This window comes from Artemia franciscana, chromosome 20 (genome assembly GCF_032884065.1).
Source record: "Artemia franciscana chromosome 20, ASM3288406v1, whole genome shotgun sequence".
Classification (NCBI taxonomy): domain Eukaryota; kingdom Metazoa; phylum Arthropoda; class Branchiopoda; order Anostraca; family Artemiidae; genus Artemia; species Artemia franciscana.
In genome coordinates this window covers 3,414,513-3,432,368 of record NC_088882.1, presented here as the reverse complement: position 1 = coordinate 3,432,368, position 17,856 = coordinate 3,414,513, and the positions used below count along the sequence as shown (strand labels likewise).

General features: G+C 35.3%; 1 protein-coding gene across 1 annotated transcript in view; it reads right to left on the bottom strand.

Moving 5' to 3' along the window:
• LOC136040304 (zinc transporter ZIP11-like) overlaps positions 1-13,726 on the bottom strand; it is a 52,616-nt gene extending 38,890 nt beyond the window's left edge. The window contains exons 1-2 of the mRNA XM_065724546.1: positions 13,569-13,726; positions 5,800-6,025 (exon numbers count right to left, since the gene is read on the bottom strand). Of these exons, the coding sequence (XP_065580618.1) occupies positions 5,800-6,025; positions 13,569-13,688 (346 nt within the window). The 5' untranslated portion in view covers positions 13,689-13,726. The remainder of the gene's footprint in view (positions 1-5,799; positions 6,026-13,568) is intronic.
• Positions 13,727-17,856: the final 4,130 nt, after the last annotated feature.

Here is a 17,856-nt window from a genome sequence, read left to right as displayed (position 1 = left end):
TAAAATTTCACAATCCCCGCAACATTTCACAAATTTATAAATTTATGGGGCTAATTTATGGAGATTCACAAATTTATGGAATAGAAATTTATAACCCATTTTTATTGGGAGTTTGTGGTAATTTATGGAGATAATTTACGGGGGTTCACAAATTTATGGGGATAATTTAGGAAAATGATCCCCAAAATAAGATCATGTTTGACTCGGACCCCCGAATTGAATTTCAGTTCAATTTTTGAAAATTCAAAAGGTAGAAATTTATTACGAATTTTTATTGGGAGTTTGAGGTAATTTATTTAATTTGGACAATTTTCTTGAAATATTAGCCATTTTAGTAATTGTACCTGACCCCCCCACGACCCAAAAACAAGTTTTAGACATTCTTGAAGCCAATAAAATATAATATCAAATATTTTTATAAAAAACCTGCTTAATAGCAGCAGTGATCTACTTATCAACTTTTGAAATTCCACCAGTAAACACATTAATTCAAAAATTCCAATGAAGCTTTGCATATTTGTACAGCATATTCTACACAAACTGGAGAGTCGATTCATCATAAAGTAGGGGGAGGGTTTAATGAAGATACAAAAAATATATTTTCTAAAATATAGGGCAAGGAATCAATTTTGATTTTTTTTTTTTCAAAAAGAATACCAAAAGGAATTTTTCAAACTCTAGAAAGGGGAATTTACGGGAATGGGTCAACTGCAACCACAAAACGTAACTGTAAAAAAGCCTCAAAATCAAATGTTGTAAAGAAGTCAAATTTTGGCACAACATTTGAATAGTTAAAAAGGTAAAAATTTACTACCCGTTTTTATATGGATATTCCCAGAACTTATTTGGAATATTAACCATTTTTTTAATTCTACCTGACCTTTTCTTCCCCCTTTCAAGTCAAAACAAGGCTTAATACCGGTCGGGATTTAAAATAAGAGCTCTGAGACACGAGGTCCTTGTAAATATAAAAACTCATTAAGATCCGATCACCCACTCGCAAGTTAAAAATACCTCTTTTTTCTAATTTTTCCTCTCCCTTCAGCCCCCCAGGTGGTCGAATCGGGGAAAACGACTTTATCAAGTCAATTTGTGCTGGTCCCTGACACGCCTACTAATTTTCATTGTCCTAGCACATCCAGAAGCACCAAACTCGCCAAATCCCTGGACCCCCCCCTAATTCCCCCGAAGAGAGCGGATCCAGTCAAGGTACGTCAATCACGTACTACGATATTTGCTTATTCTACCCACCAAGTTTCATCCCGATTTCTCCACTCTAAGCGTTTTCCAAGATTTCCGGTTTCCCCCGCCAACTCCCCCCAATGTCACCAGATCTGGTCGGGATTGAAAATAAGAGCACTGAAACATGAGTTCTTTCTAAATATCGAATTTCATTAAGATCCGGTCACCCGTTCTTAAGTTAAAACTACCTAAATTTTTCTATTTTTTCCGAATTAACACCCCCCTCCCAAAGAGAGCAGATCCGTTCCAATTATGTCTATCACGTATCTAAAACTTGTGCTTATTCTTCCCTTCAAGATCCGATCACCCTTTCTTAAGTTAAAAATACCTCATTTTTTCTAATTTTTCCTAATTAACCGTAATAAGACTCCCCTCAGATGGTCGAATCGGGGAAACGACTATTTCTAGTGGTCCAGGATTAAAATTAGGATTTTAAATCCTAAAATTAGGATTAGCAAAATTAGGATTTTAAAAAATTTGAAGGATTTTATCAAAAATTAAATGAAGTCAAATAAAAATAAATTAAAAGCAATCTAGATTAAAAATTTTTAAGTATATCTGGTGGTTTTAAAAATAAATTAGATTCGGATGTTAAACTAAAATAAACCATTCTAAATTAAAGAATTTATTTTTAAAATTAATCAGCATTACAAGCGCCCAAGTCTCTCAGGAGGAATAGATTAAACAAAATGAAAAAATCACAAAGAATAGAGGAACGAGGACAGTAGCATTTCTTGTAAAGACAAAAAATCAATAATTAGATTAAATTGACACAAAGCTGATATCCTTGAAACGGATAAATACTTTTCAAAATGTTTATCACATCCTAAAGAAAATAAAAATGGTGTAGTTAAATATAGGGTTGATAGCCTTTGTATCACCAAGGGTTAGAATAGATATTTGAGAACTCCCCTAGTCGGCAAGCAAAATGTTCCCCCTCCTCAAAGGTGGAAGAGCCACCTTTAAGGTGAGCCTCAAAGGTGGTTCTTCCAGCTTTTAAATGAAGAGGCAAGGACTCCATTTTATGAAAATGAAGGGTTGGAAGGGTTTCTTCATCTTTTTTTTTTAATGATGGTCGAAAAAGAATATTTTTCAAAATTTATGAGTGGAGTGGGAATAATTGTTCTTTTTCGATTTTTTCAATGACAGTAACAAAAAAGTTGTTTTAAAACCTACGGGGAGGGGTTAACATTGGTTAAGGCAAATGCACCCCCCCCCGCCTAATTGGAGTTGCTGCGATGAGGACTAAATATTAACGCTTTATAAGTTCCACTGAACCAGTTTGCGTTATGTTTACATGCCTTTTTCGAACAACAATCGGGAGTCTCAAATTGAGAATCTGGTTGTCAAATTCGATTTGTATTTATAATACAGTCGAATCTCGATAGCTCCGACCTCGATATCTCGAATTATTCTCAATCCTTTTGGAAAAACTTGTCTAAGTCGAGAAAAAACCATGCATAACATTGCTTCTGTTTAACATATTTCTGTTAATGTTCAGGTATGAATTCTGTTAATGTAATGAGAAGCAACTTTAAGGCTTTAGCATAAAAACAAGGATTGAGGAGGGGACAGCTCCCCTCACATACGAAATGATTTATCTTCCTTTCAAAATATCGTTCCTTGCTTTCCGTTGAAAAACTTTCAACTGTACCACACTGTTTTTTTAAGTCCCTCGAATAACCTTGCTGCGACCTAATTTTCCTAGCGACCTAAATTTATTATTGATATTTGAATGCAAAGTTTTGATATGTCAAGTGTATGATGCACTAATAAAGTTATTCTTAACTTTGTAGTGGCTATAGGGAGTAAATTTAGCGATTTCGAATCTTTATAATTTGAATTTTCATTTGGCTTACCTCTAAAACTCGTTACCTTTATAAGTCAAATTTTATGTAGAATGACCTCTATAACACGAACTATGCATATGTCAAACCATACGTAACTCGAAGAAAAATTGTGGTCCCGTGAGTTTCGAGCTAGCGAGAGTCAACTGTATGATCATTGATCCTGAATTCAATTCAGAATCTGACAATCAGATTCTCTTTGGATTGTAAAATCAGATTGAAGGAAAAAGTCAAAAGCTTACAGCATGTCTTTGCGTTGCTTGGATTTTTATGGCACTTGGTATTTACCAAGCGACATATAGCGATCGCAATTTCTGTCTGTCTGTGTGTCCCGGTTTTGCTAGTTTGGGCATTTCCAGATAAGCTAGGACGATGAAATTTGGCAGGCGTATCATGGACCAGACCACTAGAAATAGTCGTTTCCCCGATTCGACCATCTGAGGGGAGGGGAGTCTTATTACGGTTAATTCGGAAAGATTAGAAAAAATGAGGTATTTTTAACTTAAGAAAGGGTGATCGGATCTTGAAAGGAAGAATAAGCACAAGTTCTAGATACGTGATAGACATAATTGGAACGGATCCGCTCTCTTTGGGGGGGGGGGTGTTAATTCGGAAAAAATGGAAAAATTGAGGTATTTTTAACTTAAGATTGGGTGACCGGATCTTAATGAAATTTGATATTTAGTAGGAACTCATGTTTCAGAGCTCTTATTTTAAATCCCGACCAGATCTGGTGACATTGGGGGGAGTTGGCGGGGGAAACCGGAAATCTTGGAAAACGCTTAGAGTGGAGAGATCGGGATGAAACTTGGTGAGTAGAATAAGCAAATGTCGTAGTACGTGATTGACGTAACTTGGCTGGATCCACTCTCTTCGGGGGAGTTAGGGTGATCTCCACCCTTGCCCTCCCCAAACGACACTACCGAGGAGAGTATACCACTGAAATAAAAATATGTGACAAATTTTAATGGTAAACAAATATCATGTGGGATAAATATAATTGCCCTGGTTTGGTTCATCTTTCTCACAAAATCATTCCTTATATGATTTGTGAGCAATCCCGAGATTGGCGGGATTGTAGAGGCTATTCAGGAGGTTCATAGAACCGTAAAACTTTGTCAACCGAGAAATGTGCTTGATTCTAATTTCACCAAGGTGTAAAACCAGTGGCGTAGTTTCGACAATTTTTTTTTTTGGGGGGGGGGGTAAATTTGGCGCCAACTTTCCCAAATCAAGTGAAAATAACAGTGAATAATGAAAAATTACCCATATAATACCACGAAGGCAAAGATATAGCCTACTAAAGAAAACTGACCTGTTTCTCTGGGTGCTTGAATTATGCAGGCATATCTTAGTTTTGACAAGATTTTTGAAGAAACTAAACTTCAGCTTGAGGGACAAACTGGGGTCTGAGGTGGCAGTCCTCCCTGCCTCATTGCAAATTACGACCCTGATAACAACATTCATGGTTCTATTCAGACTTACCTACGACCCATTTTTTTAAAGCTGACAGCACTATTTGCATAAGCTAGGACCCTTGACTTAAACTTAAACTGAAGTAAAGAAAAAAAATAGGACATTTTTTATGTAAAATAACCGTTTATCTATCCTCAACAACACACGGGGGATTAATCGGGGGATTAACCCAGAGTATATGAAAAAAAGTACGTTCCCAAGTTCAAAAATTTCTTGGGAGTTCTTCAGATGAATTTAAGAGTATTTCATCTCCCTACCTCCTATGCGAAGGCATGATTACATAAAAACTAATATAGAAAAAAGTACACTCGGAATTAATTTAGGGCTGTTAAAACGTAACTAATGAGGAATATCAGACCAACTTTAGTTTCACAGAAAATGGAATTGTTTTTATTCGGGTGGGAGTCCTCAAAGAAGAAGATTTCAAACCAACACGGGGCCAAATCATCTGTAAATGTGGAACAGTGGGTTATCTGAAATGACCTCAAAACTATTTTAAATGAGCCCAAAATACATTTAGCAGTCCTAGCCAGATGGCTAGACTTGAAATCCTGAGGACAGGGGGTTAAGTCCTTGTGTCGCTAGTTATTTGGTTTGGGACGGGGGTCAGCGGTGTGACTCTGTAAGCTCAGCCTGAGTCGACTCAGCTCTAAATGGGCACCTGGCGAAATCTGGGGTAAAACACGTAAGAGTCAGATAATTTTCCCCCAAAGACGCATTGCACTCCTGGAAAAAGGGAGAAAATCAGGATACCAGTTACCTGTGCTACAAATACCATCGGTCAGCATGCAAAAAAGTTGAAAGTTAAAATACATTTCCTAGTTGACTCCATCAACAACTTGAGATTTTTTTCAAGTGATAAATATTCCTGATATGTTAATAACTATTTCAAAATGTCCGTATTTTCAGTATTTTAAGGGGGACAAGGCGAAATCATCCTGTCTCTACCCCTTCAGCGAAAATCCATTGCAAAACTATTGCAATTGTTTTAGGTGAATTTTTATTTAAAAATCAGTCTCGGAAAGGTAATTTTTATTTTCTCTTATTATGTTGTTTAGTTTAAAGGTATAATTTGAGCAAAAGCCCTACTAATTCTTACAGACCTATAAAAATTTAAAGCCAAAACAAAGTCAACTAACATACACTATCACACCAAACATTCGAATTACGAAAATGAAACTAAATGAAAAGGGAACAAAACATTTCTTTCAGATCCCAAAACAAAAAACGATACCTAAATCAACCAGAGGGGCTTCTACTCCAGTCTTAGAAATTATATGATCAGCAAGCTGCACAAAAAGAGATCCAAGGGCAAAGCCAATAACCACTGGAACGAACGAAAATGAACCATAAGTACCACTTGATTCAGCCGATTCCACGGCAGGGGCTAGAAGGCTGAAATAGGAAGCAGCAAGCATCACACCAGCAGCAAACCCGAGACTGCCATCGAGAAGTTTTCTCTAAAATATATTTGAAAGATAAATATTTGACGTAGATGAACGATTTAGTCTAAGACAAAAACGTCTTAGTTTTAGCCTGGACGTTTAGTTTAAGTTTAGCTTACTGACATTTTAATGAAAGACTTAAAAAAACAGTTCAAGATTAGGGGCTAAAAGTGACAAACCAAAAGCAGAAAACATCACACCAGCAAAATACTTAAGACTTTCATCAAGATGTTTCCCTCTAAAACAAACTTGGAAGATAAACGTCTGACGGAGATGAACGACTTAGTCTAAGACAAAAAAGTCTTAGTTTGAGCCTAGACGTTTAGTTTCAGTTTAGATTACTGACGTTTTAATGAAAGACTAAAAAAAACGGTTCAACACTAGGGGCTAAAAGGCTCAAACACAAAGCAGAAAGCATCACACCAGCAACAGACCTCAAGAAGTTTCCCACTAAAAGAAATTTGAAAGACAAACTTTTGATGTAGTTAGTTGATTTAGTCTAAGACAAAAACGCCTTAGTTTTAGCCTAGACGCTTAGCTTATTGACGTTTTTGTCAAAGACTAAAAAAAAAACAGTTCAACATTAGGGGCTAAAAGGCTCAAACAAATAGCAGAAAGCATCATACCAGCAACATACCTCAATACAAAATATAAAAAATTCGGGACGAATATGAAACCTCAAGCTCTGATTAAGTGTGAAAGGCGTTCTAGGGGAAGTTTACAAGTTTTGTTCTCAATATTTACTAATTACTCATCAAAAAGTTCTTTCTCATTGCTGCTATATTTACTTTTTCATAACAGAAACTAACGTAATGCAAAACTCTTATCAGAACTCCAACCTACATGCAAAATCTACATTGTAAAATTACAAAACGTGATGTAACGTCATATGTTTCACCAGTGTGAACTCGAAATGGCGGCACAATTTGCGGAACACGAAATGGCGGCAACAGAGACAAAAAAAAACTAAAAAAAAGTAACTGTGTCATTCTATTGCAAACATAAAACAGCAGCAGGATGTTCAAAGTTCCAAGGACATTGAAATCTAGTTGCTTTAATTGGTTAAATGGAAACTCAAGCAATCATATATATTTTAAATTAACTACAAAAATGAGGAATTTTATTGTTAACAAAAAAGATCCGTGAATATAGACGTCTGGTCAGACGCTTTCACAAGTATGGAAGTTTGGACAGACACAGGCCACATCTAAACGCTACTTGTGAACATAGAAAAGTAATAAAAGTATCCTGGTTGGTAGAATTTAAGATATTAAGTTTTGGACTTTAGACACAACGTTTTTGATTCTAGAACTAGATGCTAAGCTGTACCTTAATGCAGGCAAGTATCAAATGTTAATTATGGAAGGCAGATGTCTGGACATACATGTCTGTCTAAACACGTGTCTAGGCATGAAAATCTAGCTAGAGATGAAGGTGAGCACCACTCAAAAGAATAAAATGTCAATGAAAACCTGTTATAAAAAAGGCATTCAACTCCAAATGCACTAAAAATTTCAAAAACAAAACAATATGTTTTCCTTGGTATCCAGAAAGCTCCAAAACTTTTAAGAATTGAATTGAACTTACTGAAAAAAAAACACAAACCAAAAACATATGCATGAATATAACACAAATATCCAAGCAAATCCCCGAGTACTCATTGGTCCGTTAACTAGAATGAAAAAAATATATAAACTAAAATTAATAATTGAATAATCCAAAACACAATTAATAATGAATCTATCCAATATCAGTCCAAACAAATATAACTAGCCCTTTACTCACGTCTCAACAAATGAAGACAAAAGATTGAACAAGTAGACAGCTTCACTTACTATGGTAGTATTATTAGTAAAAGTGTCTTTTGACACCTTTAGCTCAGGGTGTCTTTTGACAGTTGAAAAAAAGTTTAGAAGAGTAGGAAGACAAGTCTGCAAATCGAGATTAGAATATTGGAAGCCACAGTGATGACAGTGGCCAAACATAGTTCTGAAGCATGGGCGCTCCAAAAAATGAATGATGAATTGCTAGATGTTTTCCAGAGAAATTGCCTACAGATTGTTCTGGCTACCCAGCTGACTTACCATACTTAGACAGTAGGCTGTATGAAAAATTTGGTTCAATCTCAATTTCTAGGACTATGAAGAGAGAAAGGTTGGGATGGCTAGGGAACGTTCTGCAGATGAAGGATGACAGACTGCCAAAGATTGTCCTAGTTGGCCAACCATCTAGAGCTAGAAGAAAGTAGGTTGTCTGCAGTTGGGAAGATCTCATAAACAAAGATTTAAGGGAAGGGCAACTTTCTGGAAGGGTGTAAAAAGTAAGGCTTTGAATAGATTAGGATTGAGGAGGAGCGTGTGTAGCTGTGTTTGCCTCAGGCGGTTAGTTGCTGTGGTTGGTTGTTAGTAGCAGTAGCAGTTATCTTGGGATGGAGCAATGCGTTGAGATTTGCAAGGTCAGCTAGATAGCTAAATCATAGAAAGTCTTTGGGCATCCTTTTCTTTTGGTATTGCATAGCTGTCACTGGAGGACGACTTTGGTAGTTGAATATTGGCCATGCACATTTTGAAACAAAGGTATCTCCACTTGAGGTACTTGATTACTTGGCTGAGTGGATTATCAGTCATTGAGACGTCTTCTGCTGTATTGTATTCTATTTACTCTTTGGGTCCTGTTGATGTCAAGAGTGTGTCTTAAGCACATATTTCTGAACCCAAAGAGCTTATGTTCAAGTTATTGGTCTAAATACCAGGTTTTGGAAACCTAGGAAAGTGGCAAAAGGACACAGTAGTTGAACAGCCTCAGCTTGAGTCACACAGACTACTACTGGCTGTACCAGATCAAAGCTAGTTTCCTGAAGGAGGCATTTTCTGGTCAATTCTGTGCTTGACTTCTTGATTTAATCATCATCTGGTTATTGGGTAGTAGATCAGGCAGAGATCTTATATTCACAATACTTTTTATTTTATTGACATTTAACTTTATACTAAAAGGCTAGGCAGTGCCTATGACTTGGTTGAAGCATTAATTACTTTTAATAGAACAACTGCATGCAAGAGCCTAGAAATTGGGATCATATATATTTAAACACACCAGAGGACCCAACAAATTCTGGCTAGGATCTAGCTTAGTTCTCCTTCTCCAGACACCAATATCAAGAACGCATAATACCAATAAAATTCACATTTCATTATTTCTATTTGAAATGGATATAGGGCTTGTTGGGAACTATCCTAGTAATAATAATCTCTTGGTGGTCCTAGGAGTGTTTAATTCATTTTAAACCCATAAATCAAGCATAGTATTAAAATCGCATGTATTACAGAGAACACATACATTTAATGTGCTTTTTACATGTTGGTCCAGTTTGGACCAAAGCTTTGGCTTAAAAGCACTAGGAGCATTATAATGAAAACATTTTTCTCCCTGAATTTATTTTAGATCAATTCATACCTGAAATCCTTTCAGGCTTAAGAATTTTCATTTGATTGTTCCATCAATATGAAGTTTTTGGGGCAGTACAACATTTTCGTCAGTGTTGCCATGTTGAATCAGAAAAAAAGAAGCAAAGCTAAGTAGTCCAATAGAGCTTTTTGTGTGTAAAATTAAACATCAACAATCTTCTGATTCTCAAATACAACCAAACCATTTCAAGTTGTCAGGTCTGAGATATTTTATCTGATTTTTTAATTATTTTATATTCATGTTTTCTTGTTTTAAATTTGGCATAAAAAAATTTGATACAAAAATGATAAAATTTGAACAGAAAAATAATAGCCATCCCTTTATGCTTCCATGGTTCCCTGTGCTTAGTAAACATATGATTCCTTTATTTTTTGTGGATGAATATATTGACAATCTCTTGAACTGCAACCAAATAATGGTTAATAGTACTTCTTTTTTTCATAAATTGGAAGATCCTAAGTTTCTTCATTAGAAATGATATTCACATTTTCATCATTCTTTTTCTGCTTTACCAGCTAGTTTTTTTTCAATCAAATTGTAATGAACCATTTGTGAACACTATGGGATTACTACTACTACTACTACTAACAACTCACTCCAGCACAAAGCCATCAGAGTCAAGCATGGCTACACATGCTCAACCTCCATCCCAATCTATTCTAAGCCTCCCTCTTCATACCCTACCAGGGAGTTCCCATTTCCTTTAAATCTTTCCTTACAATATCCTCCTACCCTAACTGGGGACAAACTGCATTTTGTTTGGCTCAATACAGTTGGCCAAAAAGTACAATCTGTCATTCTTCATCTGAAAAACATGCCCTAGTCATCTCAAAATTTTTCTCACTACAGCCCTAAAAAGTTGGATTGAACCATACTTTTTTGTACAGCCTACTGTTTGAGACATGTTCAGTCAGTCAGATACTCAAAACAATACATAGGCAATTCCTATGGAAAACGTCTACTTAATCTTCCTCTGTCTTTCAGAGTACCTATGCCTCTGTGACATTAAGCTTCTATTGCTTACAAAAATGGTCAGTGGTATACTCACGGGTGTCACTTCACAGAAATTCAAGGGAGGATTGAAGCCACTGAGTATACTGATTTCCATGCAATGAAACTGACCTATATACAAAAAAGACCCATAACCAATATTACTGACAATTCAGTGCAGCAACAACCTGCCAGAGGTCAACATAACAACAAACACAATCCTCAAAACAAAAAAATAAAGCTACAAAAATATTTAAAGTCAAAATAATCATTTAAAAACTACTAAGCTACAAATATACTTCCTAGTGTCATAAACAAATCTTCAGCTTTGAAATGCCAAAACATCAATCAAATTTAGTACCAGAACACATAGTTTATCTTTCTTCAAGAAATATTTTAAAAGAATAAAAAGATGAGTCTGTGAACCAAGGTTAGATTATTGGAAGTTATAGTGATGATTGTGGTCAAGCAGGGCTCAGAAATATGGGCACTTGAAAAGACAGAATGATTTGCTAGATGTTTTCTAGAAGAATTCTCCACATATTTTTTTGGGGTACCAATCTGACTGAAATACTTTAAACAGGAAGCTCTAAAAAAAATTGCTTTAATCCTACTTTCTAGGGTTGTAAAGAGAGAAAAATTGAAATGACAAGTACATATTCTGCAAATGAAGGATGAAAGATTGTCCTTTTTGGCCAGCTTTCTAGGGCAAAACAGAAAGCAGGTGGTCCCTGAATAGGCTGGAAAAAGATTGTAAAAAAGATTTACAGGAAATTAGGACTTCTAGGAAGGGTGCAAAGTGAGAAGCTTTAAATAGATTGGCATGGAGCAGAAGTATATGCAGCTACACTGGCCTCAGGTGACTTGGTGTTACAGTGAGTAGTTAGTAAGAATATTAGCCTATGAGACTCTCAGAAAGGGGGCAAGGTACATTTCCAGAAAAACGTCCATGATATTTGGAAGGAAAATAAATTAGGGAATATAACAGTACTGTTTAATTATATTAGTATACTTCTTTTATATTTGATCATTTACAAGGTTTTTACAAGAAACTGTGCTAAAGGGCACTTAGATGGTATGATATGTTCATCTCTTGGACACCAAAGTTACATGAATTAATAGGTTAAGATAAGTTAAATAACTAGTCATCACTTCAACAGTTAAATCCTTGTAAAATATTTATTATGCCACCTAGAAAGTGGTATAATTGGTGTGATCTCCTTTTTGAAGGGTTTCATACTCTTTTTAAAAATCCCATCAATTTTTTCTTCCAAAGTTACAATTTACTTTCATCAAGACCAAAGATAATAATAATTCACACTTTGGAAGCAGTTACAAATGGCAATTGTTTCTCACTACACTTTTTAAACTTTTGGTCATTATGGATTATTTTACTGTTTGTAGCCCAACTAAGGGCTCAAAATACAGTTAGCCCCAAAAGAAATCAATCCTATTGAATAGTGAAAGAGAAAAAAAAAGCATCAAGGGATGTATTCACTTTCATTCCAGCTAACTTATGTTGTAATCTAAAAATTTTACCAAAATGCCTCTCTGTTTGTTCTAGAATGTCTTCTTCTGGAGAGCCACTATTCTACAACTCTACTATGAATTGTCAAAACACAATAAAGACCACAAATAGAGCATAAATTTAGGAATATTAATATGTATCTCTATATGCTCTAACACAACACCTTCACACAAGCTGCTGTTCCAGGGGTGTGTCAGTAAAAGATTCATTGAAATGCTTATGAAAGATTGTAGCCTAGACAGTCAATTTTAACTAGGCTATTCTTAATCATCAGTCACTCCTCACTATTTATGCTATATCTAAGATTAAGAATCTATTGTTCAGGTTTATGGCAAATACATTTACACCAAATCATTTGTCTAAGATTAGGTACTGTGTAAATATCCTACTAAGGCTATTACCCAGTTTTATTAGGCTGAATTTTACATTGAAAAAAGAATCACATGATTTTATAGTGACAAAAATGTGATATATATATATATATATATATATATATATATATATATATATATATATATATATATATATATATATATATATATATATATATATATATATATATATATATATATATATATATATATATATATATATATATGTATATATATATATATGTATCAGCAAAAACACAGAAACTAACACACACAACCCAATCAAACATAAGGAATAAAAACAAAAAAGAAAGACAAGAGAAAGGAAGAATGTTTCCTAGTTTAGTAATTAATGTAGATAAGTACTTGAATGAATTGACAAAGTATTCAGATACAAAACAAAACTAAATATAGAATCAGAATTTCATCTTAAATCTAAATAGGACATTTGTTTCTGCAATAAATTCAATTTCAACATAACCTCTTTTCTAATCTTACCCACAACATTTATTTCCTGTGCTATTTGATTCTCAATTCTATCACTGCCAATTAAATTTATGGGTAACCCTGTAAATAACTTTTAACAAGATTGAAACTAACACAGGTAGATAATTGTCTTTAAATGGCTCACAGAACTGATATACTATTTGATTGATCTTTAATCTATGCCTATCTTAATCTTATTTCTGCTATAGACTGGATGGTAAACTATCAATCAACAGGCAAATGAATCCTTTTTACACACACTGAAAGTTATGCCACCTTTGCCTCTTACTGAGATCATCTGTCTTAGCTTTACTCTAACTAGCCATGGCTCTCAATTTTATCCTCATTTTCACAAAGCTGATTTTAATTCAAAATCACAGGTAAACAAGCCTTATCAAAATAGCAAAAAAGGTAGGCTATCATCTTTGAGGTTCTTAAAAGGGGTTAAATTGAATATGTAAACAATACAAATGCTATATATGAATCCAAAACATCTTATTTTAGAGATAAATTTGTTTCTCAGATATATAAATACTTTATTAGGCTAATATATATAGGCTATATGTATATATATATATATATATATATATATTGATGAACTACATGTTAGCCTAAGATATCCTATAGACCTAGGCTATTTCAAACTAAAATAGGTAGCCTAGGCTATTTTAATCTGAATAGCCTATCCAAGAACTAGATATTTTGTTTACCAACACACCTGAAGCTTAGAATTTGTTTGCGAAAAAACTACTACTAATCCTGAGCCAAGAGCAGTAAGACCCCATGTGAGAAGGGTACCAAGAAAAGCTTGAGTTATTGGATTATAGCCGGCAAGCATTTCCTAAATTTAAAATTACTGCCAATTTTTTAGTTCCTGCTGCCGTTAATGGATGCAAGGTGGCGGTAGTTTGATCAAACACTTCCTAGCAACGAAAAGTGAGGAGAGACACGGCTCAACCAATTAAATTTTCACTTCAAGCCATATCAAGCCAAACAGAGAGCAAACATCAGAAGTATATTGTCTGCACTGATTCACTTTCAGCTCTCGATTACCTCTCACACCAAGCAAGAATTGTTGCCATTGAGACTGAAAATTTGATGACTCAACTTGCAAAAAAGGGTATATCTGTTCTATCCATATGGGTTCCAGCACACTGTAGTATAACAGGAAACGAATTAGTAGATCAGGCTGCAAAACAAGCCTCCCAACTAGGCCGGATCACTCAAACCCCTTTTACTGGTCCTGAACTTCTTTCTTCAATCAGCTCAAAAATTTTGGAAGAAGAAGAGGCCTGACTCCATTATTCCCATACTCAGCTCCTCGATCTCTATGAGTATAAGCAGCCTTCAAAACAAATGTACCTCACTTCTCGCATCCTTTCTACCTGCCTATTTCGTTTTAGATGTGGCCAAGCAAAGACAAAATCAACACTATTCCAGTGGAAAATGGCTCCATCCCCCAACTGTGACACATGTGGAGTGTATGAAGATATACGTCACATCATCTTTAACTGTAGAAAATATGAAAAAGAGATAGAAGTACTAAGAAATTGCTGTGAGAAGGCATTTAGTGCATTCACAATGCGTTCTATTCTGGGACATCACACGTCTCCTCCTTGGGCTAGAAAACTAAGCACAAACCTATTAGGTAGATTTATTAAGACTACTGGATTGGTTCATTCCCTATAAATTTTTTTTATAACCTATTTAATAGGATTTTTAGAATTGCCCTATTTATCATTTTAGAAATATTTTATTGGCATTTGGTTGTATGATATTGGTTATAATGTGTAAAAATTCTATTACTTTTTATTATTGTGTTGTACATGTATTTTAGTTGCTGCTTGACAATGCATAGTTGCAGTATTCTGATTCCCGTTTTTCAACGCAGGCAGTTGCTGCAGGCAAATAACCCCCCTCCATCAGTAAGTCAAGTGATACTGTTCTGGTTCAGTGATTACTGACTGAAGTGACACCCAAGCAAGTTAGGGATTATGGAAGGCACATAACAACTGATTGATATGAACGCATATGACCTATTGGTCGAACGCGTCAAACCCCAAACAACAACAACACACGGTTCAACGGCAATCGAAACTGTAAAAAAAAGAAGATTAATACTAATAGATATAAGAATTGGCTTATTATGCTGATTCAAAATATAAAAGTTTTATTAGGTTTATTGTTACACATCCAACGCCACGAGCATGAGAAAATTTGTCTTATTTCCAGAAAAGGAGGGAAACACCACCTAAAAGTTAAATAATGTTAATGAAAACCACATATTCAGATTTAGCATATCAGAGAACCTTATTTCAGAGGCTTCAGCATTCTATCTGCTAAAATGTATAATTTTCTATTCTTTGCCGGAAGAAAGATCGTGGATGCGTGTTTCTTTGTTGTTTTTTCTTCCAGGGGTGATCGTACCGATACAATGGTCCAGAATATTGGGAGAGGGTTCATTCGAACGAAAATTAGAATTTCTAGTGCTCTTTTCAAATGACCAAGAAAGATTGGAGGGCAACTAGTCTCCCTCCACGGCCCTTCGTCCCAAAATCGTCCGGTAAAATTTTGAGATTGCCATTTTGTTCACCATAGTTGATAGACCCAAAAACTATTCCTTTGGATACAACATGACCCCCACCCCACAGCCTCAGGGAAAGATCTTTGTTATAAAATTCTGCCCTTTATTTGCACACAGTAATTTTTTATTGGGAAGTATGCATATATTTTCGGGTGGGGGTGAATTTTCAGCTGGGGGTTCTTTACGGGGGTGGTTTCCACAGGGAGGTAAGCTTCCAGGGGGTAAACTAGTCAGGGGAAATTTTACACTGAGGAAATTAACATAAATTCCTATACAAACTATTTTTATATATCTTCCTTTCTGTTTTCCGTTTCAATTTTACATCTTACTCTTATTAAGGGTTAATATCCGTGATAAATTTTCACCTGGATTGAATTGTCTAGTGGATATTGTTATGGGGAGGAGGATTTCTTCGAGAAGGTGGGGCCAGATTTTATGGCATTATTTTAAAAAATGATCAAAAATTCAATAAAAAAGCAAGCATTTTTCGACTGAAAGTAAGGAGCAAGATTAAAACTTAGGACGAATACAGTTTATTACGTATAAGAAAGGAGTTTCCTCATCCTCAACACCTAACTCTTTATTGATGTTTGAATTTTTTCAAATTTTTTTTATAAGAAAATAGCGACGAAGACCGTACTGTTTTTTCCCGTATTTAACACAAACAAAGTAGAAACAATAGTTTTCCTAAGACAGTGGAATTCAATTCAGTGGATATTTTGGTCCTATGTCTTCAGCACAACACCAGAAAAAATGCCAAAACTCACATTAAATGTGAGAAATAAAACTGATAGTGTTTTTAAAAACTTTTAAATCATCCCGAATATCATTACTTCAAGGACGTTCAACTAGGATTTGGTTAAACTTTATTAAAGTGAGTATACTCGGACTGTTTTAAAAAACTTTAAAAACATTATTAGTTTTAATTCTCTCATGTTTTTATTATCTCATTTATGTATATATATATATATATATATATATATATATATATATATATATATATATATATATATATATATATATATATATCCTAGATCTAAGCAGACCATGGTGGTTTAGAAAGAGTTTCTTATCAATTAAAGTGACATTTTTGTTTCAATTATTTAAGAGTGGGTCCTTAAACACAAGTTCTTTGGGACAAAGGCCGTATAATTAAAATATTAACCTCTTGAAATTTCTGAAAAATAAGGTAAAGCGTGAAGCATCAAGCACTGAAGAGGGGGCAACCTCCCTCAATTGCATAATAATTTTTGTTCGTTTTTATGGCACTTGGTATTAACCAAGTGGCATACAGCGATCGCAATTTCTGTCGGTCTTTCGGCAAGTCTGTCTATCAGTCCCGTTTCTGATAGTTTGGGCACTTCCGGATAAGCTAGGACGATGAACTTGGTAGGTGTATCAAAGACCAGACTAGGTTAAATTAGAAATAGTCACTTCCCTGTTTCGACCATCTGGGGGGAGTGGAAGGACAGTTAATTTGGAAAAGCTAGATACGTGATTGACATGACTGGACCACATCCACTCTCTTTGGGGGAGTTGGGGGGGATTTTAGTGCTTCTGCAAGTTGGGTGCCTATGGACGTGCTATGACAATAAAAATATGTAGGCATGTCAGGGATCTTCACAAATTGACTTGATAACAGTCGTTTTCCCGACTAACCATTTGGGGGGCTAGAGGGAGAGGAAAAATTTAAAAAGTGAAGGATTTTGCACTTACGAATCGGTGATCAAATCTTAATGAAATTTGATATTTGAAGGAACCTCGTAACTCATAGCTCTTACTTTAATTCCCGGCCGTATACGGTAATACTGGGGGGAGTTGAAGAGGAAAACGGGAAATCATGGGAAACGCTTAGAGTGGTGGGATCGGGATGAAACTTGGTGGGAAAAATAAACACAAGTCTTAGATACATGCTTGAAATAACTGGACTGAATCCGCTCTCTTTAGGAGAGTTGGGGGAGGAGTGTTAATTCGGAAAAATTAGAAATACTGAGGTATTTTTAACCTACGAACAGAATACCAGATCTTAATGTAATTTGATATTTAGAAGGAACTCATTTCTCAGGTCTCTTATTTTTAATCCCTACATGATCGCGTGATATTGGGAGGAGTGTAAAGGGCACTAGCCCTTTCAATTTCCAATCAAATGAGCCCTTGTCGAAATTTTACGCTAACTCTTTTTATGCGAAGTGCCCTGGTCTAAATAAACAATACACTGTGCCCACATCGCTCTTTACTTAGGCAGCGCTTACACTGAGGCTCTGGAGGAAATAATATTCCTTGATGCATAGCTGTTACACCCTTTGACTAGTTTTGACTAAAGCAACAACTTCAAAACTTCGATCAGTGTTGAGTAGAGGGGGTACCTAAAAAGGCTAAGGAAGGGGAGGAGCTGGTTGCCTTCATTCTCTCTTCAATATCC